Source organism: Scyliorhinus torazame, chromosome 5, assembly GCF_047496885.1.
Source record: "Scyliorhinus torazame isolate Kashiwa2021f chromosome 5, sScyTor2.1, whole genome shotgun sequence".
Lineage (NCBI taxonomy): Eukaryota > Metazoa > Chordata > Chondrichthyes > Carcharhiniformes > Scyliorhinidae > Scyliorhinus > Scyliorhinus torazame.
In genome coordinates this window covers 71,287,480-71,308,877 of record NC_092711.1, presented here as the reverse complement: position 1 = coordinate 71,308,877, position 21,398 = coordinate 71,287,480, and the positions used below count along the sequence as shown (strand labels likewise).

Below are 21,398 nucleotides of genomic sequence, written 5' to 3'. Positions count from 1 at the left end.
GGATGGAAGGGTGTTGGAGGCAGTTCAGAGAAGGTTTACCAGACTAATACCAGGACTGGGTGGGTTGTCTTCTCAGGAAAGATTGGGATTGTATCCCCTGGGGTTTAGAAGAGTAAGAGGCAACTTGATTGAAACATATAAGATCCTGAGGGGTATTGACAGGGTGGGTGTGGAGAGGATACATCCTGTTGTTGGAGAATCCAGAACTAGGGGTCACAGTTTAAAAATAAACTGTCGCTCATTTAAAACGGAGATGAGGAGATTTTTTTCTCTCTGAGGATCGTGCGTCTCTTCCTCAAAGGGCTGTGGAAGCCGAGTCTGCGAATATTTCTAAGGCAGATTTTTGGATTCTTGGTCAGTAAGGTGGTGATAGGTTATCGGGGGCGGCGGGGAGGTAAGCAGGATGCAGGTTTGAGGTTACTATCAGATCAGCCACAATCTGATTAAAGGAGCAGACACTAGGGGCTGAGTGGTCTGTTCCTGCTCCTTGTTTGAATGAGACATCGGCAATAAGGTGTGATCCACTGAGTATGACCATGTCAGCTTGTTACTGACTGGACTGTGGAGCTGTAGGCAAAGCCATGTTTAATAATTAATTTTAGTTTATGTGTAATGGTCAGGTAATTGAATCATAGAATCTCTACAGTGCAGGAGGCCATTCGGCCCATTGAGTCTGCACTGACACTTGGGACGAGCGCCCTACCTAGGCCCACTCTCCCGCCCAATCCCCATTACCCCACCTAACCTTTTGGACACTAAGGGGCAATTTATCATGGCCAATCCACCGAATCGGCACGTCTTTGGACTGTGGGAGGAAACCAGAGCACCCGGAGAAAATCCATGCAGGCATGGGGAGAATATCGAACCGTCACACAGACAGCCCTCTGCCTCTCTCCCTTCTTAAACAGCATTGTGACATTCGCCATTTTCCAGTCCTCTGGGACCCTTCCTGCCTCCAGTGATTCCTGAAAGATCACCACCAATGCCTTGACAATCTCCTCCGCTATCTCTTTTAGAACCCTGGAGTGTAGTCAATCTGGTCCAGATGTGTTCTATTGAAGTATTAACCTGAGAAATTGTAATGTAAAACAATACAGAGTCTAATGTCACAATAACTAAGACGGAGCCCTGTAATATAAATGGAAACATGGTCTTCAGTAGTAATAACAAAGACTGGGCCTGGTAAACTAAATATGTTTCATGTAGTAATTAATAAGGTCAGAATTTTTTTTTTTAATGATCTGCAATTACAATTAGAATTTCATTTTAAAATGCTGAAAAATAAATCGTGAAAATAATTAGTTATAATTATGGAATACATTTGCAAACAGTAATGGGTTTGCACACAATTAGAGATCTTAGTTTTATGTGAAAAGTACCAGGAGACAAGGGTTCAGTTATGTGGAGCGATGAGAGATTTGTGGAATCATTCAACACAAAACAAGACCATTCGACCCATCATATCCGTGTTGTCTCTTTGAAATAGTTCTCCAGTTAATCCCACTCCAGGGCACTTTTCCTACACCTCTAATTTTGCCACTTTGAGTATGTATCCAATTGCTTTTTGAACGTAATTATTGAAAGTAGTGACCCAGTCAGGCAGTGCACACCAACCAGATCAAAACTTCTGCCTGAAATAAACACCTCCTCATCCGGCCTTTTGCTCCTTTGCAGATGATCTGAAATCTGATCATCCTCTGGTTCTTGCTGTTTGGAAGTTTCTCCCCATCCACTCCATCAAAACCCTTCATGACCTAAACACCTCAATTCAATCTCGCCTGGATCTACTGACATTTCTCCCAGATGGTTTGTCCAATAAGGTGCAGCTTCAATGTGTCATTGCTGATGTAGTTCTCCCGCTCCGACAAGGGGATCAGATCTTTGATCTGGGCATTCCCCGAGTGCGGAACTTCGAGTGTCTTCATATCATTCACAAACCACACGACATTGACACATCGGTAAAGCAGAATGTTCAGCTTGTGAGAATGTGTCTTACCAGCTGGGTCACAATTGCTCACCGAGGCAGAGAGAGTGGAAAAGTCATCGTCCTGCCGAACATTCTCAGAACGCGGGTGATTGACCTTTGGCCGCTGGATTAACGTCCTTTGACCTTTTGGGGAAAAGGTAACATACCATTGAGTCTTCAGTTTGAAATTGCTGCTCGATAATGATGACGGAATAGATTGTTTCCCCATCATGCCATATCCTTTGATGTCCCAGGCGTGGCTGAAACCTTCTGACGTATACAGCCTCATGGTAAATGGGATGGTGGTAATATCATGGTGTTGGCTGATGGCATCTGTGGGGAAAAGGTGCACTTGGTAGACCAGCAAACTTTCCTGAGGCAGGTAGCTGGAGATTGTCGCGGGCAGGCTTCCTCTGGCTTGGAGATCATACAGTTTCTCTGGGGGCAACATAGGGTAGCGAATGTGGTGCAGCATTTCCTCAGTATGGGCAGGATGCAGGGACAGCCAACTTACCAGGGCTTGGAAAAGGACCACTTCATCTTCCTCAACCAGGTCAGACCTTTGGAAGAGAGCAGAGAGTTGGTGGGGTTCCATCAATAACCAGTCTGGGGACTTTCTGATGGTGCCAATGTTCCAGGCTATAGACCGGAAGCATTTCTCTTCCAGTTGGGTCAGGCCAATCAGCTTGGCATATCTCTGCCATGTGATGGCACGGTTGGAGGAGCCCAGGGCAGCCACATTGGCCAACAATAACTGCTGGCAGCTTTCTCTCAGCTCCTGGACGTTGTACTTTTCTGACAGAAGGTGAAGGGGAAGCACATTCACGGTGCTGAGGGTGACATTCCCGTTGTAGAGATACCTCAGGAAATGCTGGAAGTGATACAGGCACTCCTCTTCCTCAGTGAGGTGGACAGTCTGGTCTTTAATATCCGACCAATGCTCAGTGTCCAACAGGGTCCTGAAGACATCACTGCGCACAACCAGGATGAACTTGTGGGCGTTCAGTGTGAGCGTTTTGTTCACAATCAGTTTGATGTCGCTGAAATCCTCCTTGTTGAACAGGGCACAGAGGGCATTCACGAAGCTGGTCTGCTGATCGAGACTCTCCAATGGCCCAGTGACATCCATCATCTGTCTGTGAAGTTCAGCACTAACTAACTAGGAGCAAGGAGACAGTGAGCAGGGATAATGGATACAAATGGCGAGCAGAATGTGACTAACGGAGCCTCTTTACCCCAGCCTTCACCCAGGGAGCTGTACTGGGGTCTCAGACACTCACTACATTTCTGAACAAGTTGGGTGAAAGACTTTTTAAAATACATTTGGAATACCCAATTCTTTTTTTTCCAATTAAGGGGCAATTTCGCATGTCCAAATCACCTACCCCGCACATCCTTTTGGGTTATGGGGGTGAAACCCACGCAGACACAGGGAGAATGGGCAAGCTTTACACGGACAGTGACCCGGGACTGTGACTGAACCCGGGTCCTTGGTGCCATGAGACAGCAGTGCTAATCACTGCGCCACCGTGCTGCCTCTGTTCTAAGTTTGTTGATCACACTATGATGGCATAAAAATAAGTAATGTAGATGGGATAAGAAGGGGTGGCGCAGTGGTTAGCACTGCTGCATACTGCAGTGAGGACCCGGGTTCGATCCCGGGTCACTGTCTGTGTGGAGTTTGCACATTCTCCCCGTGTCTGCATGGGTCTCACCCCCACAATATAAAGATGTGCAGGGCAGGTGGATTGGCCATGCTAAATTGCCCCTTCATTGGACAAAAAGAATTGGGTAATCTAAATTTATAAAAAGATAGTAAATGGTATCAGAAGCTGGGAGAAAGTTACAAAGGTGCATTGTGACAGTTTAAGGGATTGGACCAAACTTTCCATTCTGAATGCTGGGAAGCGAGGAGCGGATAAGCAGAAAAATGTAAGCATCCAAATCTGCTCGACAGATAGAAAAATAATGTAACAAGAATATGGATTGTTGGCCTTTACCTGGGGGGAACTGGACTACAAATAGGTTGACCTTATGTTTCAATGATAGAGAGATCTGGTTCCATCCACCTGGAGGCTGTGCTCAGTCCAACGCATCACAACACAGGAAGAATATGTATTGGCCTTGGAGGGTGCAGCACAGATTCACGGGAATGATTAGAATAAAAGTTCAGACTCACTGAAGAAGAGGCATCAATCTCTCCTTCTGTACAAGGTATCATTTCAATCTTCCTGTTTGATATAGGATTGATTCTCTGTCTGTCTCTCGGATGTGCTTTGTCACAACCTCTCTATCCCTCTATCATTGCCTCTTTGGTTGTCTTTTTCTCCGTCACAGAATTTACATTGCAGAAGGCAATTCGGCCCAGAGTCTGTACATAAGAACATAAGAACTAGGAGCAGGAGTAGGCCATCTGGTCCCTCGAGCCTGCTCCGCCATTCAATGAGATTATGGCTGATCTTTTGTGGACTCAGCTCCACTCTCCGGCCCGAACACCATAAACCTTAATCCCTTTATTCTTCAAAAAACTATGTATCTTTATCTTAAAAACATTTAGTGAAGGAGCCTCAACTGCTTCACTGGGCAAGGAATTCCATAGATTCACAACCCTTTGGGTGAAGAAGTTCCTCCTAAACTCAGTCCTAGTACTGGCCTTGGAAAGAGCACCGTACTTAAGCCCAGGCTGCCACCCTATCCCTGTAACCCCACCTAACCTTTTGGATATGAAGTGACAATTTATCATGGCCAATCACCTAACCTGCACATGTTTGGACTGTGGGAGGAAACCGGAGCACCCAGAGGAAACCCACGCACACACGGGGAGAAAGTGCAAACTCCACACAGACAGTCACCTGAGGCCCTGTAGCTGTGCGGCAGCAGTGCTAACCACTGTGCCGCCCTCCATACCTGCCTGGCTATGTCTCTCTCCCTTTCCTGTCTCTCCAACTCTCTGTATCTCTCTATCCCGGTCTCTTCCACTATCTCTGCTTCTCCTACTCCATACCTGTATTGCAGTAAGATGCTACAGTAAAGTCAGAGTTCTCACCACTGATTTAAACGTTTGAACGAACGACACTCTACTGGAGCAGGCAGGAATCTTTAGCTCCTTACTTTCACTTCCTGGTTCTGACGCGATTTCTCAGTGATCGGGAACAATAAATTCCACCAATCCCACACAGGAGCCACCAACATAATACCCTCAAAAACAAACTTAAAGACAGAAAGAAAAACTCCCGAGGGACATCACAGGTATGCAATATCAGACAAAACAAAATGTTTACCAAGCCAAAGGGGAGGTAAGAGCAGAATCTGGATCAGTGAAGTGGGTTTAACACCCAGCTCTCCCTCAACATCACTTCTCTTGACCCTCTCCACTGACTCCAAAATCTCACACTCGGTTCTGACACCCAATTGGAAAAATGAATAATTCATATATAGATATATAATTGCATTAGAAGCAGTTCAGAGATGGTTCACTGGACTAATTTCTCAGCTGAAGGGCTGATCTTATGAGGAAAGGTTGAACAAGTTGGGCTTGAACCCACTGGGGTTTATGAGAGACAATCTTACAAAAACATGGAAGATGCTGAGGGGACTCGATAGGGTAGATATCTGGAGGCAGTTTCGTTTTACGAGGAAGATTAAAATTAGTGGACATTTCAGAGAGCTCCCTCTTAAAACAAGATGTGGAGATGCCGACGTTGGACTGGGGTGGGCACAGTAAGAAGTCTTACAACACCAGGTTAAAGTCCAACAGGTTTGTTTCAAATCATTAGCTTTCTGAGCACAGCTCCTTCCACAGGTGAATGAAGAGGTGGGTTCCACAAACACATATATAGACAAAGTCAATGATGCAAGATGATACTTTGAATGGGAGTCTTGGCAAGGAATTAAGTCTTTACAGGTCCAGATGGCACAACAGGAGAGAGGTATAATCACAGGTTAAAGAGGTGTGAATTGTCACAAGCCAGGACAGTTGATAGGATTTCGCAAGCCCAGGCCAGATGGTGGGGGTGAATGTAATGCAACATTAATCCAAGATCCCGGTTGAGACCGTACTCATGCATGCGGAACTTGGCTATCAGTTTCTGATCGGCGATTCTGCGTTGTCACGCATCCTGAAGGCCGTCTCGGAGAACACTTACCCGAAGATCAGAGGCCGAATGCCCTTGACTGCTGAAGTGTTCCCCGACTGGAAGGGAACATTCCTGCCTGGCGAGTGTCACGCAATGTCCGTTCATCTGTTGTCACAACCTCTGTAAGACATGTCAGATCATTGACATGGATACCCCATTTCACGCGATAACACCACCCACCAGGTACAGGGCACATTCTTGTGCGACTCGGCCAACGTTGTCCACCTCATACGCTGTAGGAAAGGATGTCCCGAGGCGTGGTACATTGGCAAGACCATCGAAAAAGTCTCTATAATCGGTGTGACTGCCTTGGTGTCTCAGCAGGTTGGATGAACAAGTGAATCCCTTCCCACACACAGAGCAGGTGACCGAATCTCTCCATTGTGAACTCGCTGATGTCTCAGCAAGTTGGATAAATCTCTGAATCCCTTCCCACACATGCAGCAGATGAATGGCCTCTCCCCATTGTGAATGCGCTTGTGTGTCTGAAAGTGGGATGACTGAGTGAATCCTTTCCCACACCCAGTGCAGGTGAATGGCTTCTCCCCACTGTGAACTCGCTGGTGTCTCTGCAGGTTGGATGAATCACCAAATCCTTTCCCGCACACTGGGCAGGTGAATGGTTTCTCCCCGGTGTGAACTCTCTGATGTCTCAGTAGATCGTACGACATTCTAAATCTCTTTGTGCAGTGACAGCAGCTGAACGGTCTCTCCTCAGTGTGAATGTCTGCATGATGGTCCATCAGTGCAGGGTTTAGAAAGCAACTCCCACAGTCAGAGCATTTAAAATGTGTCTCATTGCTTTGGGTGCCTTGTCGTTGCAACAGACTAGACGACTGAGTTAATCCCTTTCCACACATGGAGCAGGTGAATGGTCTCTCCCCAGTGTGAATGTGACGGTGTCTCACCAGGCTCGATAACTGAGTGTATCCCTTCCCAGACTCGGAGCAGGTGAATGGTCTCTCCCCGGTGTGAATGTGACGGTGTCTCACCAGGCTCGATAACTGAGTGAATCCCTTCCCACACACCGAGCAGGTGAACGGTCTCTCCCCGGTGTGAATGTGACGGTGTCTCACCAGGCTCGATAACTGAGTGAATCCCTTCCCAGACTCGGAGCAGGTGAATGGTCTCTCCCCAGTGTGAATGTGACGGTGTCTCACCAGGCTCGATAACTGAGTGAATCCCTTCCCACACTCCGAGCAGGTGAACGGTCTCTTCCCGGTGTGAATGTGTTGGTGTTTCAGCAGGTGGAATGAGCGAATGAATCCCTTCCCACACTCGGAGCAGGTGAACAACCCCTCACCTGTCTGGAATCTCTGGTGATTCCGCAAGGCGGATGACTGAGCGAATCCCTTCCCACACTCAGGGCAGGAGAACGGCCTCTCCCCAGTGTGAACCCGCTGGTGTGTCAGCAGGTTGTGTGAATCACTGAATCCCTTCCCACACTCAAGGCAGGAGAATGGCCTCTCCCCAGTGTGAACTCGCTGGTGCCTCTGCAGGGTGGATGAATCAATTAATCCTTTCCCACACACTGAGCAGGTGAATGGCTTCTCTCCGCTGTGACTGCGCCGATGGGTTTCCAGCTCACAGGGAGCACGGAATCCCTTCCCACAGTCTCCACATTTCCACAGTTTCTCCATGTCGGTGGCTGTGTCTCCAGGTTGGATAATAAGTTGAAGCCTCGTCACGTGTGAGGTCTCTCCCCGCTGTGAATTGTGAGATGATTGTGAGGCTGTGTAAGTGGTTGAAGCTCTTTCCAGTCAGTAAACTGGAACACTCACTCGGGTGTAGGTTTATCTCGGTGCTTTTCCAGTCACACTGATGTTTCCACAGTCAGTTCACTGGAACACTCACTCGGGTGTGGGTGTATCTCGGGGCTTTTCCAGTCACACTGATGTTTGTAACCCTTTGAAGCAGACAGAACACACAAACATTTCTCATCGTAGATGCAAAAGCCGATGATATTCATGTCCTGATGAATTGAATAACTGTCAGATCTTGTCTTGATGTTTGGTTTGAGATTTCTGTCTGCAAATCCTCACTTCTAATATCCTGTGAAAGGAATTTACAAAATTCATTCGTGAGAACAGGATAGAAATGCAGAACAGACAATTCTAGTTTCTGTGGAACATTCTTTCCTCCCTCAATCTTCAAAATCTGCAAATCTCCAGACCACACGGTCTCCCTCGTTTCCCCCCTGCAATATATACACTCGCAATTCTCCTGAAGGTGCTGATTCAAGCTGATGGACAGATCCATGCTGACTACCTCCTGTCCTAGACTCGGAGATCACAGGAAATGGGAGCAGAAGTAGGCCACTCGCTCCATCAGGACTGCTCTGCCATTCAATAAGGTTATGGGTGAAAAGTTTTCCCCTTTGTCTTCCCTTTTCACCCCAGCAGCCTCCGCATTCAAAGGTTCATCTGCCAGTTCTGTCAAATCCAGCACGATGCCACCATGAAACAGATCTACTCACCACCCCAGTCAGCATTCTGCAGGGACCTCTACCTAGATGACACCCTGGTACACTCCTCCATCTCCCTCAACCCCTTACTGCATTTCCTCCAATGCATTCGCAGAAGGTGCAATACCCACCCCACTACTTCCTCCCTGTCCAAGTTTCCAAACTCTCCTCTCAGCTGAAGCAGCGTTTCATTGCACCTCCTTCAATTTAGTCTACTGCATGTGCTGCTCCCAATGTGGTCTCCTATACACTGGGGAGACTAAATGCTGACTGGTTGATCTTTGCTCAGTCCACAACCTTCCTGTCAGTTGCCATTTTAACTCACCATCTTGCCTTTGGCCTGCTGCAATGCTCCAGCTGTGCCCAATACAAACTGGAGGAACAACACTGCATCTTCCGATTCGGCGCATTCCAGCCTTCTGGACTCTACATTTAGGTGAACAAATTTAAACTGTGAACCTTCCTTCTGAAAGAGGCCCACTCCCCCCGCCCTATCCCCCACCTAACATTTGAACACCAAAAGCAACTAAGCACAGTCAATCCACCTAACCTGCACATCTTTGGACTGTGTGAGAAAACCTACGCAGACACAGGAGAACGTGCAAACTCCACACAGTCACTCGAGCCAGAATTGAATCCGCATCCCTGGCGCTGTGAGGTAGTAGTGCGAACCACATGTGCAATAAATGTCTCTGAGGCAGATTCCTGCAACTCAAGATAAAATATGTCCCTGTCTGGCGGCGGGGCCAACCTGGATCTCCGGGGGTCGCTCCCTGCGCATGCGTCCTTCTTCAGGTTGCCCTCAATAAAGATGGCGCTCGTGCATGCGCCCTCCTGTATATCGCCCAGTTTCAAAAAGGCGGCCATCAATCCGGGCCTTTCACCGGAACCGCGAAAGCTTGGTGCAAACAGCGTACCAGGAGATTCATATTCGGGCTTCGGAGGCTCTACTCAGTGTTTATGAAGCCTTCCAATCCAGGCACCGGCTCCACCGCCCCCTCCTTACCGGGTGATTTCTCAATTTAAATCACTGCTGATTCCAACCCAACTCTCACCTTCAGTAACCAGACTGCGCTTGCTCTGCATCACAATGCCCGGCTGATTGACGGAAGGTCGCGACCAATAGGAAGAGGGGGCTAACACTGCAATGAAGTTATTGTGAAAATCCCCTAGTAGTCACACTCCGGCGCCTGTTCGGGTACACGGAGGGAGAATTCAGAATGTCCAATTCACGTAACAGCATGTCTTTTGGGACTTGTGGGAGGAAACCGGAGCACCCGGAGGAAACCCACGCAGACACTGGGAGAATGTGCAGACTTCACACAGACAGTGACCCAAGTCGGGAATTAAACCTGGGTCCCTGGCGCTGTGAATCAACAGTGCTAACCACTGTGCTACTGTGCATAACATTGAGAGAGGAAGGTTTGTGTTATTGCTGATGAGAAGCAGCAGCTCCAGTCAGACACGCACATACTATCTATCCATTCTATCTATCGTACACATCAAAACAGAGAAAATAGGAGCAGGAGAAATTCATTCGGTCCATCGAGCCTGCTCCACCATTCAATGTGATGATGGCCAAACATCTAACTCAGTAGTTTTGTTCCTGTACCCTTTGATCCCTTTAGCCACAGGAGCTATATCTAATTCCTTCTTGAAAACATACAATGTTCTGGCCTCAACTGCTTCCTGTGGTAGGGAATTCCACACGCTTACCACTCAATGGGTGAAATAATTTTGAAATGTCTCCTCATTTCAGTCCGAAAAGGTTTACCCCGTATTCTTAGACTATGACCTCTGGTTCTTGACACCCCACCATCGGGAACATCCTTCCTGCGATTACCTAGTCTAGTTCTTTTAGAATTATATAAATTTCTGTGAGATCCCACCTCATTCTTCTAAATTCGAGCAAATTCAATCCTAACTGACTCAATCTCTCCTCATAGTCAGTCCCACCATCCCAGGAATCAGTCTAGTAAATTTTCGCTGCACTCCATTCAAAGAAGCACAGAATAATATAGCAGAGGGCTTTGGCCCATCGAGTCTGCCCCAACACATGAAAAACACCTGACCTGTCTACCTAATTCCATTTGTCAGCACTTGGCCCATAGTCTTGAATGTTATGACATGCCACGTGCTCATCCAGGTACTTTTTAAAGAATGCGAGGCAACCTGCCTCTACCATCCGACCAGGTAGTACATTTCAGACCATCACCACCCTCTGAGTAAAAAAGATTTTCCTCAAGACCCTCTTAGAATCACATCAGAGCAAGAACATCCTTCCTCAGATAAGGAGACCAAAATTGCACACAGTATTCCAGGTGTGGCCTCACCAAGGTCCTGTAGAACTGCAGCAAAAATCTCTGCTCCTAGGTATGAATCCTCTCGCTATGAAGGCAACATACAATTTGCCTTCTTTACTGTCAGCTACACCTGCATGCTTACCTTCAGCGACTGGTGTATGAGGGCACCCAGCACTCATTGCTCATTCTCCTCTCTCAATTTATAGCCATTGCGATAATAATCTGCCTCCCTGTTTTTTGCTACCAAAGTGGATAACCTCACATTTATCCACATTATACTGCATCCGCCGTCCATTTGCCCACTCACCCGTTTATTCCTCCTGTTTATTTTAAATGAGTTAGCACCTACCATAAAATGCCACACAATATAACTACCATAGTCATTTTTAATCTGGAAACGTAAAGCTGCCGTTTCACTCTCAGTCAGGGACAGATCCCAGTTTTACACCAACTCTGATTTAACAGCGCGTTTCCAGCATTCACCATTGTTTTTCCTGACTCTGAACACAGGTGTAAAGGAGACTCCTGTTCCGTGTCTAGGAGCTCTGAACCATGGAAGAGAGCGGCTGGAACATATTTCTTACACGCCACAGGTTAACCCACATGGGGACTTTGCTGTCAGTGAAGAGAGATGTGAAAGACCAATGTGCCATTTGTCCCTCTCAGTGTGACCCTGAAGGACTGTGTCCAGGCTGAAGTTCTGTTCCTGCCGTGTGATCCTCCCCCAGATTGTCTTTTCTGAACTCCAGACAGGTGATGTTAAAATCTCAGGTAGGAAAGATAAAACCCTGCAACAATATTTTTAAAACAAAGCTGATTTATTTGACATTTATCTGGAATATTAAATTCCAGCCGAGTTTCAGGGATTATTAACATTCGCAAAAGCAAACAGCAACTTTCAGAATGACCATGGTTCATTCCTGGGTGTGGTTAACAGCAGCAATTTTTTTTCTTTTTAACAAGTTTTTCCAATTAAGGGGCAATTTAGCAGGGCCAATCCATCTACCCTGCACATCTTTGGGTTGTGGGGGTGAGACCTACGCAGGCACGGGGAGAATGTGAAAACTCCACATCGACAGTGACCCATGGCCACGATCGAACCTGGGTCTGCAGCGCCGTGAGGAAGCAGTGCTAACCACTGCAACACCATGCCACCGTAACAGCAACAATAACAGAGAATACAACCTTTGTAATCACTGTGATTCGCTGGCGTGTCAATAGGTTAAAACACCAGTGAGTCCCTTCCCACACATGGAGCAGGTGAACAGCCTCTCACCAGTGTGAATGTTGTGTGTCAATAGACATGTTTTGCTTTTAAATCCCTGCTCACGCTCAGAATTTTGATAGGTGTGAATAAGTTGACGTTATTGAGGTGGGATGACTGAATCAATCCCTTCCCATACATGGAACAGGTGAATGGTCTCTCTCCAGAGTGAGTGCATTGCTGGACACGGAGTTCATCTAAACCCAGTCCCACAGAGAGATCCTGAACCCAGTCCCACAGAGAGATCCTGAACCCAGTCCCAGAGAGATCCTGAACCCAGTCCTACAGTGAGAGATCCTGAACCCAGTCCCACAGAGTGATCCTGAGCCCAATCCCACAGAGAGATCCTGAACCCAGTCCCACAGAGAGATCCTGAACCCAGTCCCACAGTGAGAGATCCTGAACCCAGTCCCACAGAGTGATCCTGAGCCCAATCCCACAGAGAGATCCTGAACCCAGTCCCACAGTGAGATCCTGAACCCAGTCCCACAGAGAGATCCTGAACCCAGTCCCACAGAGAGATCCTGAACCCAGTCCCACAGAGAGATCCTGAACCCAGTCCCAGTGAGAGATCCTGAACCCAGTCCCACAGTGAGAGATCCTGAACCCAGTCCCACAGAGAGATCATGAACCCAGTCCCACAGAGAGATCATGAACCCAGTCCCACAGAGAGATCCTGAACCCAGTCCCAGTGAGAGATCCTGAACCCAGTCCCACAGAGAGATCCTGAACTCAGTCCCACAGAGAGATCTTGAACCCAGTCCCACAGAGAGATCCTGAACTCAGTCCCACAGAGAGATCCTGAATCCAGTCCCACAGAGAGATCTTGAACCCAGTCCCACAGAGAGATCCTGAACTCAGTCCCACAGAGAGATCCTGAACCCAGTCCCACAGTGAGAGATCCTGAACCCAGTCCCACAGAGAGATCATGAACCCAGTCCCACAGAGAGATCATGAACCCAGTCCCACAGAGAGATCCTGAACCCAGTCCCAGTGAGAGATCCTGAACCCAGTCCCACAGAGAGATCCTGAACTCAGTCCCACAGAGAGATCTTGAACCCAGTCCCACAGAGAGATCCTGAACTCAGTCCCACAGAGAGATCCTGAATCCAGTCCCACAGAGAGATCTTGAACCCAGTCCCACAGAGAGATCCTGAACCCAGTCCCACAGGGAGATCCTGAACCCAGTCCCACAGTAAGATCCTGTACCCAGTCCCACAGGGAGATCCTGAACCCAGTCCCACAGAGAGATCCTGAACAGTCTCCTGTCAGTGTGAACATGTTAGCTCCACAGAAACTTCATCCTTCCCACATCCAGATATTTAAAAGATCTTCCGTCAGTATGAATTTACTAGTGCTTTAATAGGTTGAATTACTCAGTGAATCCCTCCCCACACATGGAACAGGTGAATGACCTTTCCCCGGTGTGAACTCACTGGTGTTACTGCAGGATGGACAATCGGCTGAACATCTTCCTGCACTGAGAGCAGATGGAGTGGAACCGGAGTGAATGCACTGGTGAACCATCAGTGAATGTATGTTTTACAGCTCCTGTCACAGTCTCAGCATTTAAACCCTCTCTCTGCAGTATGAACTCACTGGTGTGTGTGTGGGGGGGGGGGGGGGGGGGCTGGATGGAAGGGTTGGTCACAGAGAGATATTTGTCCGAGTTAATTGGTGGAAGTGAGGAAACTAGCAGAGGCAGCTGTTTGGATTGTCTCGCACTTATTGGAGGTGGGGATGGAGGAGACAGGGGAGAGGGAGAACATTTCAAAAGGACCTAACTTGTCTTCGAGATATTAATAAAAATTCAACATGATGTGTGTGAAATAGAAAGTTGACTTTTTTCACTTTTATCCACAATATTAACAACAATAATTGGGCTGGAGTTTATTAACAACAGCAGAAACATCCTCCAATGAACATGGTTCAGTCCTGGATGTGATTAACAGCAAAGTTCAATCACTGTCGTTACTCGTGAAGTCGCTGGTGTCTCAGCAGGGCGGATGAGTGAGTGAATCTCATCTTACACACAAAGCAGGTGAATGGCCTCTCCCCCGTGTGAACTTGCAGATGTGTCCGCAGATTGGATAAGGTAGTGACTCTCTTTCCACACTTGGAGCAGGTGAATGGGCCTGACGCAGTGTGAGTGTGCTGGTGTATCAGCAGGGCAGATGACTGAATGAATCCCTTCCCACACATGGAGCAGGTGAATGGCCTCTCCCCAGTGTGAGTGCGCTGGTGTATCAGCCAGTTTGATAAGGTAGTGAATCCCTTTCCACACATGGAGCAGGTGAATGGTTTCTCCCCAGAGTGAACTCGCTCATGTGTCAGCAGGTGGAATGAATGAATGAATGAATCCCTTCCCACACTCGGAGCAGGTAAATGGTCTCTCCCCAGTGTGAACTCGCTGGTGGACTGTAAGTTGAGATGACCATCTGAACCTAGTCCCGCAGTGAGAGCACCTGAATGGTCTCTTGTCACTGTGAACACGTTGATGGGACATAAGTTCACTGGAGCTTTTAAAGGACTTCTCACAGTCTGAGCATTTGAAAGGTCTCTCCACAGTGTGAGTCCGCTGGTGTTTTAGAAGGTTGTTTGACTTTGTAATTCCAATCCCACACACGGGGCAGGTGAATGGCCTCTCCCCAGTGTGAGTGCGTTGATGTGCTTCCAGCTCTGATGGGTAATTAAATCACTTCCCACAGTCCCCACAGTTACAGGGTTGCTTCCCTGTGCGACTGCGCTTGTGTCTTGACAGGCCAGAAGAATGGCTGAAACCTCGTCCACACACAGAACACGTGTACGGTTTCTCCCCACTGTGAACGGTGCTTTTCCCTTCTATGTTCAAACTCTGATAATATTCGGAGTATGATAAACTGAACCAGTTCATCAGATCCTGATGTGATGCTTGGTTTGAATTTTCTGGCTGCAAATTGTCCCTTTCTGATACCCTGTGAAATTGATTTAAAATAGGGAGTGAGAGAGAACCCACAGAAACACAAAGGCAGGTTGTGAAATTGAGCTGAATGAATCTGGTCATTTATGGGGCCGGCACTGGGAAAAAGTGACCATGAAAACGGCTGGATTGTCATAAAAACCCAACTGGTTCACTCATGTCCTTCAGGGAACCTGCCACCCGGTCTGGACTTACAGACGATGCTAACCTCATGTCAGAAAGAGAGAGGGGGTGAGGCGGGGTGATGGACAGTATATTATATTCTTACAACTCCATCAGATCTTTGATAGAATCACCCAAACTCGGAACCTCCACCCAGAAAAACCAGGACAATAGTTTTTAAATTTAGGTACCCAATTCTTTTTTCCCAAAAATGGGCAATTTAGCATGGCCAATCCCCCTGCCCTGTACATCTTTTTGTTGTGGGGGTGAGAGCCACACTTACACGTGGAGAAAGTGCAAACTTCACATGGAGAGTGACCCGGGGCCGGGATTGAACCTGGGTCCTCGGTGCCGTGAGGCAGCAGTGCTAACCACTGCTCCACCCTGCCGCCCAGAACAGGTGTATGTGAAAACTATCACCTCTAAGTTTCCCACAAAGTCACATTCATCCTGACCTGACTGGCATCCAGAATAGAATGAGCAGAAATTTCCTTCAAGTAAATATTGAGAAGATCAAAGCCAATGTCTTCAATCCCTTCCACAAACTCCACTCCCTTCCCACTGACCATCCATCTCCCTGGAAACTGAACCAGACAGATCACAACGCCAGTATAATATGTGACCCTGAGATAAGCTTAACCACAATCTACACCATCTCCACTCCAGCTCAAACTGAAACAACAAAGGCTTTCACAAGGGAATTGGACAAGCCCCTGAAGAGAATAGAAGTGCTGGGCTACTAGGGAAGGGTTGGGGAAATCGGACTTTCTGATTTGCTCTTGCAGAGAACCAGCAGGGGCACAATGGGATAAATGGCCTCCTTCTGTATTGTAATCATTCTATTGCAGCACAACATACAAATTAGGAGAAGTGGGTTATTCGGCCCCTCTAGCCTGCTCTGCCATTCAATATCATGGCTGATCGAAGAATAACTACAACTGGACATTTTGCCTACCCACAGTAATCTATCCCGGAGGCCAGGGACCAACCTGCAGACCCAGTACGTCCCCCAATACAAGGGACCAACCTGCACACCCAATACGTCCCCCAATACAATTCAATGTTTATTGGTCCATCTCTATATCTAGAATAGATTCAGTGACCAATGGCTGCTATAAAATAAAAGCAAAAGACTGTCGTTGCTGAAAATCTCAAATACAAAGAGCAAACACTGGACAAACTCAGCAGGAACTTAAGCAAGGATTCAGGAGGGCTAAAAGAGGTCACGAAAAGTCATTGGCAAACAGGATTAAGGAAAAACACAAGGCTTTTAAAACATATATAAAGAGCAAGAGGGTAGCCAGGGAAAGGGTTGACCCACTCAATGACAGGGGAGGGAATCTATGAATGGAGCCAGAGGAAATGAGCGACGTACTAAATTAGCACTTTGCATCAGTATTCACCAAAGAAATGAAATGAAAATCGCTTATTGTCACAAGTAGGCTTCAAATGAAGTTACTGTGAAAAGACCCTGGTTGCCAAATTCCGGCGCCTGTTCGGGGAGGCTGGTACGGGAATTGAACCATGCTGCTGGCCTGCCTTGGTCTTCTTTCAAAGCCAGCGAATTAGCCCTGTGCTAAACAGCCCCTAGAGAATGACTGGGTGGATGATGAATCTGGGGAAGGGCGTGTAGATATTCTGGGTCACAGTGAGATCAAAAAGGAAAAGATGTTGGGCGCCTTGAAACCATCCAGCTCGATAACTCCCAAGGGCCCCAGAATACTGAGGGAGGCAAGGGAGGAAATTGCTGGGGTCTTGACAGAAAAAGTTGTATCATCACCGGCTACAGGTGAGGTCCCAGAGGACTGGAGCATACCTAATGTTGTTCCTTTGTTCAAGAAGGGTAGCAAGGATAATCCAGGATATTACAGGCCGATGAGCCGCCTTACAACAGTGCTTGAGAAATTATTGGAGAGGATTCTTCGAGACAGGATTTACTCCCATTTGGAAGCAAGTGTACTTGTTAGCGAGAGGCAGCATGGTTTTGTGAACGGGAGGTTGAGTCTCACTAACTGATCAAGTTTTTCGAGGAAGTGACGAAGATGACTGATGAGGGTAGGTCAGTGGATGTTGTCTACATGGACCTCAGTAAGGTATTTGACAAGGTCCCTCTTGGTACAGAAGGTGAAATCACATGGGATCAGAGGTGAGCTGGCAAGATGGATAGAGAACTGGCTAGGTCATAGAAGACAGAGGGTAGCAGGGAAGGGTGCTTTTCTGCTTGGAGGGTTGTGACTAGTGGTGTTCCGCGGGGATCAGTGCTGGGACCTTTGCTGTTTGTAGTATATATAAATGATTTGGAGGAAAATGTAATGGTCTGGTTAGTAAGTTTTCGGACGACACAAACGTTGGTGGAATTGCGGATAGCGATGAGGGCTGTCAGAGGATACAGCAGGCTTTAGATCATTTGGAGACTTGGGCGGAGAGATGGCAGATGAAGTTTGATCCTGACAAATGTAGGGCAGCACGGTAAGACATTGGTCAGCACTGTGGCTTCACAGCGCCACGGTCCCAGGTTCGATTCCCCGCTGGGTCACTGTCAGTGCAGAGTCTGCACTTTCTCCCTGTGTCTGCATGGGTTTCCTCCGGGTGCTCCGGTTTCCTCCCACAGTCCAAAGACTTGCAGGTTAGGTGGATTGGACAGGCCAAATTGCCCTTAGTGTCCAAAACTGTTAGATGGGGTTATTGGGTTACAGGGATAGGGTGGAAGTGAGGGCTTAAGTGGGTCGGTGCAGACTCGATGGGCCGAATGGCCTCCTTCTGCACTGTATGTTCTATGTCTATGACTTCCTTACTGTGTACTCAATGCCCCTAATAATAAAGCCTACAATACTTTCTGTTTTATTAACTGCTCTCTCAACAAGCACTGCCATGTCCATTAGCAATTTTAACTCCAATACAATTTGTTCCATCATCCAAAGATGTGCAGGTTAGGTGGATTGGCAATGCTAAATTTCCCGTTAGTGTCCAAAGATGTGCGGGTTATGGGGATAGGGTGGGGGATTGGCCTAGGTAGGGTGCTCTTTCAGAGAGTTGGTGCAGTTTTAAAGGGCTGAATGGCCTCCTTCTGCACTGTACAACTGCTATGGTTCTAAGTCATTAACATAGATCTAGATAGTTTTGGCCACAACACTGATCCCAGGGGTAGTCCATTAGTTAGTTTGTGCCAATTTGAAAATTACTCATTTATCCCAACTCACTCTTTGCTGTTAGTTATCCAGACCTCGATCTGTGCGAATATATCACCCCCAACACCATGAGCTCCTATCTTATGCAGTAACCTTCTTTGTGATACATTACTGAAAGCCTTTGGAAATCCAAACACACATCTACTGGTTTCCTTTATCCACCCTGCTTATTATATCCTCAAAGAACTCAAGGCTCCTCTGTCTTTTTGGAGGGGAGGATAGGGAATAGAGGGGAGAGGGAGATCCCTTCAAAAGGAACTAACTTGTGTTGGAAATATTAAAAAGACCTAACACACTGTGTGCTCAGCACAAAACTGATTTGACTTTTAACCGGAATATTCATTCCTAGAACAGGGCTGGACTTTCTTAAACTCCAAAACAAACCCTAAAGGGCAAATGGATAAACAGCAAAATTCTATCAAAACAGTTATTTGTGAGCTCGCTGGTGTCTCAGCAGGGTGGATGAGTGAGCAAATCCCTTCTGACATATGGAGCAGGTGAATGGCTTCTCCCCAGTGTGAACTCGCTGGTGTGGCAGCAGGGTTGATGACTGAGTGAATCTCTTCCCACACATGGAGCAGCCAAATGGTCTCTCCCCGCTGTGAATACGCTGGTGTTCCAGCAGGTCGGTGGACCCAGTAAATCCCTTCCCACAGACAGAACAGGTGAATGGCCTTTCCCCAGTGTGAACTCGCTGGTGTTTCAGCAGGGCTGAGGAATTAGTAAATCCCTTCCCACAAACAGAGCAGGAGAATGGTCTCTCTCCAGTGTGAATTCGCTGGTGTGTCATCAGGCGTGACGACCGACTGAATCCCTTCCCACACTCGTTGCAGGTAAACGGGCTCTCTCCAGTGTGAATTCGCTGGTGTACAGTGAGGTCAGATAATTGCCTGAACCCAGTCCCACAGTCAGAGCACCTGAATGGTCTCTCGCCACTGTGAATACGTTGATGGCGCATCACTTCCCCAGAACTTTTGTACCAATTGCCGCAGTCTGGGCATTTAAAAGGTCTCTCATCAGAGTGAACACGCTGGTGAGCCAACAGGTTGCAAGACAGACTGAATCCCTTCCCACACGTGGAGCAGGTGAACGGTCTCTCCCCAGTGTGACTGCGCCGATGAGTTTCCAGCTCAACTGGATATTTGAATCCCTTCCCACAGTCTCCACATGTCCATGCTTTCTCCCCGTTGTGTCTGCACTTGTGGTTCAAGAGGTCAGACAATTGGCTGAAGTCTCATCCACACACAGAGCATGTGTTCAGCTTCTCCCAACTGCGAATGGTGCTTTCTCCTTCCATATTCAAAATCCAAAGATATTCAGGTTACGATAAATTGGGCGACTCAATCAGATCCTGTTGTGATATTTGATTCGAGTTTCCAAACTGCAAATTGTCTCTTTCTAATACCTTGTGAAATTGATTAAAACCAGAAAAAGGTGTAAGTGCAAACCTACAAAGAGACAAAGGCAGGTTGTAAAATTGAGCTGAATGAATCTGGTCATTTGTGGGGCCGACACTGGGAAAAAGAGCCCATAAAAACTGCTGTATTGTTGTAAAAACCAAACTAGTTCAGTGATGTTGTTTAGGGTAGGAAACCTGCCAAACTTGAGTTCATCCAAATTTCTGCTGCCATGCCCCCTGAACTGAATCCCACTCACTCACTCATCACCCCTGTGCTCACTGATCTACATTGGGTCCCGGTTAAGCAACATCCTTGTTTGCAAATCTTGCTCCACCCTATTTCCAGCTACACAGCTGTTTAAATCTTGAACCACAAATAAAACAGAAACACTTACATTCAGGTACTAATAAACTGAGTTACTCTCAGGTTTTGAAGTGAATCTTCGGTGAGTTTTTCGGCTTAAAATTCTGCTTTCCTAATGTCCTGTAAAAAGTCATCACTGTCAGTCCAGGATTAAAAATTCAGAAGAGAAAAACATTTCTCTTGGTTTGAGTTTGCTGTGTGTAAATCCTCCCCTTCTAACCTCCAGTAAAAGGAGTTTCCAGAATCCATTACTGTCAGTCTAGAAGAGTAATTCGCAACATTTTCTCCTCCTGCTGACAGTACGCATGCGCACTCCTGCCCCCCCCCCCCAAAAAAAAAATGTCAGTCTCCCAGATGCCCCCCCCCCCCCCCCGGGATTAAACATTAGATTCTTAATTTTGTTCTGCCATCGCCACAGGGTGTTTATGGAGCCTCCACGTCCATTCCGCCACCTCAATCACCCTCCTCTAATCAGCCGTTATTTACTCGTTGAGGCATTTCCCATCCATTAGCAGATTGAGATCAACGAGTCAGAAATTCTCTCTCCTGGTCACTGGGACCCTGAAGCCCCGCCCACTCCACTACGTGAACAAATAGTCCCGCATGCGCACTGCTCCTGCTGAAACAAGATGGTTTTTAAACCTGGGCCTATTCTCAGGAAAAAGCCTCCGAGCTACAAACTCCGGACCTGCGGGATCATATTTGGGATTGGGGCCCATCCCGAGTGTTTATGAAGCCTCCGCTCCCTCCCCACCCTCACCTCCCGGCTCCATTCCTCCCTCCGCCCCGCCCGCTCTCTCCCATTAACAAAAACCTCTCCCGCACTCACCCGCCTCTGAGCAAGGTGACACTGCGCATGTTCCGGAGAATTCAGCACTGCGCCTGCGTATTGGCCTCTCTCAGTGAATAGGGCACATTCACCCCCGCAGGGAATGTTGGGTAACAGCAGCGCCATTGAAGTATCCAATCACTGGTTCCTCTCCTCTATTTACTGATGCTGAACTGCAATTCAATGAGGGAAAATGTGAGTTGTTCATTTTGGAAGAATGAATGAGAAGGCGGATTCTTGTTTAAATGGTGAGACTGCAGAAAGCTGTAGCCCAAAGGGACTTGGGGTTCTTGTTCTTGAAGCTCAGAAAGCTAGCATACAGGAGCAGAAGGAAATAGGGAAGGCAAATGTGATGCGGGTGCTT

The 21,398-nt window shown here is 47.5% G+C and overlaps 2 protein-coding genes and 1 long non-coding RNA gene across 3 annotated transcripts; all 3 read right to left on the bottom strand.

Moving 5' to 3' along the window:
- Positions 1-1,784: 1,784 nt before the first annotated feature.
- On the bottom strand, positions 1,785-3,095 carry LOC140422606 (BTB/POZ domain-containing protein 17-like). The gene has a single exon (XM_072507613.1). It carries the CDS (start codon positions 3,093-3,095, stop codon positions 1,785-1,787), a length of 1,311 nt encoding a protein of 436 aa, XP_072363714.1.
- Positions 3,096-8,099: 5,004 nt separating this feature from the next.
- Positions 8,100-20,423, bottom strand: LOC140418364 (uncharacterized). The gene is made up of 3 exons (XR_011944971.1): positions 20,237-20,423; positions 8,892-8,992; positions 8,100-8,154 (listed from the first exon to the last, which is right to left on the bottom strand). It is a non-coding gene; the product is annotated as an uncharacterized lncRNA (long non-coding RNA).
- LOC140421346 (uncharacterized) lies at positions 13,762-20,106 on the bottom strand. Its single transcript, XM_072506017.1, has 3 exons — positions 20,099-20,106; positions 19,768-19,890; positions 13,762-19,668 (listed from the first exon to the last, which is right to left on the bottom strand). The coding sequence occupies exons 1-3, from the start codon at positions 20,104-20,106 to the stop codon at positions 18,870-18,872; spliced, it is 930 nt and encodes a 309-aa protein (XP_072362118.1). The 3' UTR covers positions 13,762-18,869.
- Positions 20,424-21,398: the final 975 nt, after the last annotated feature.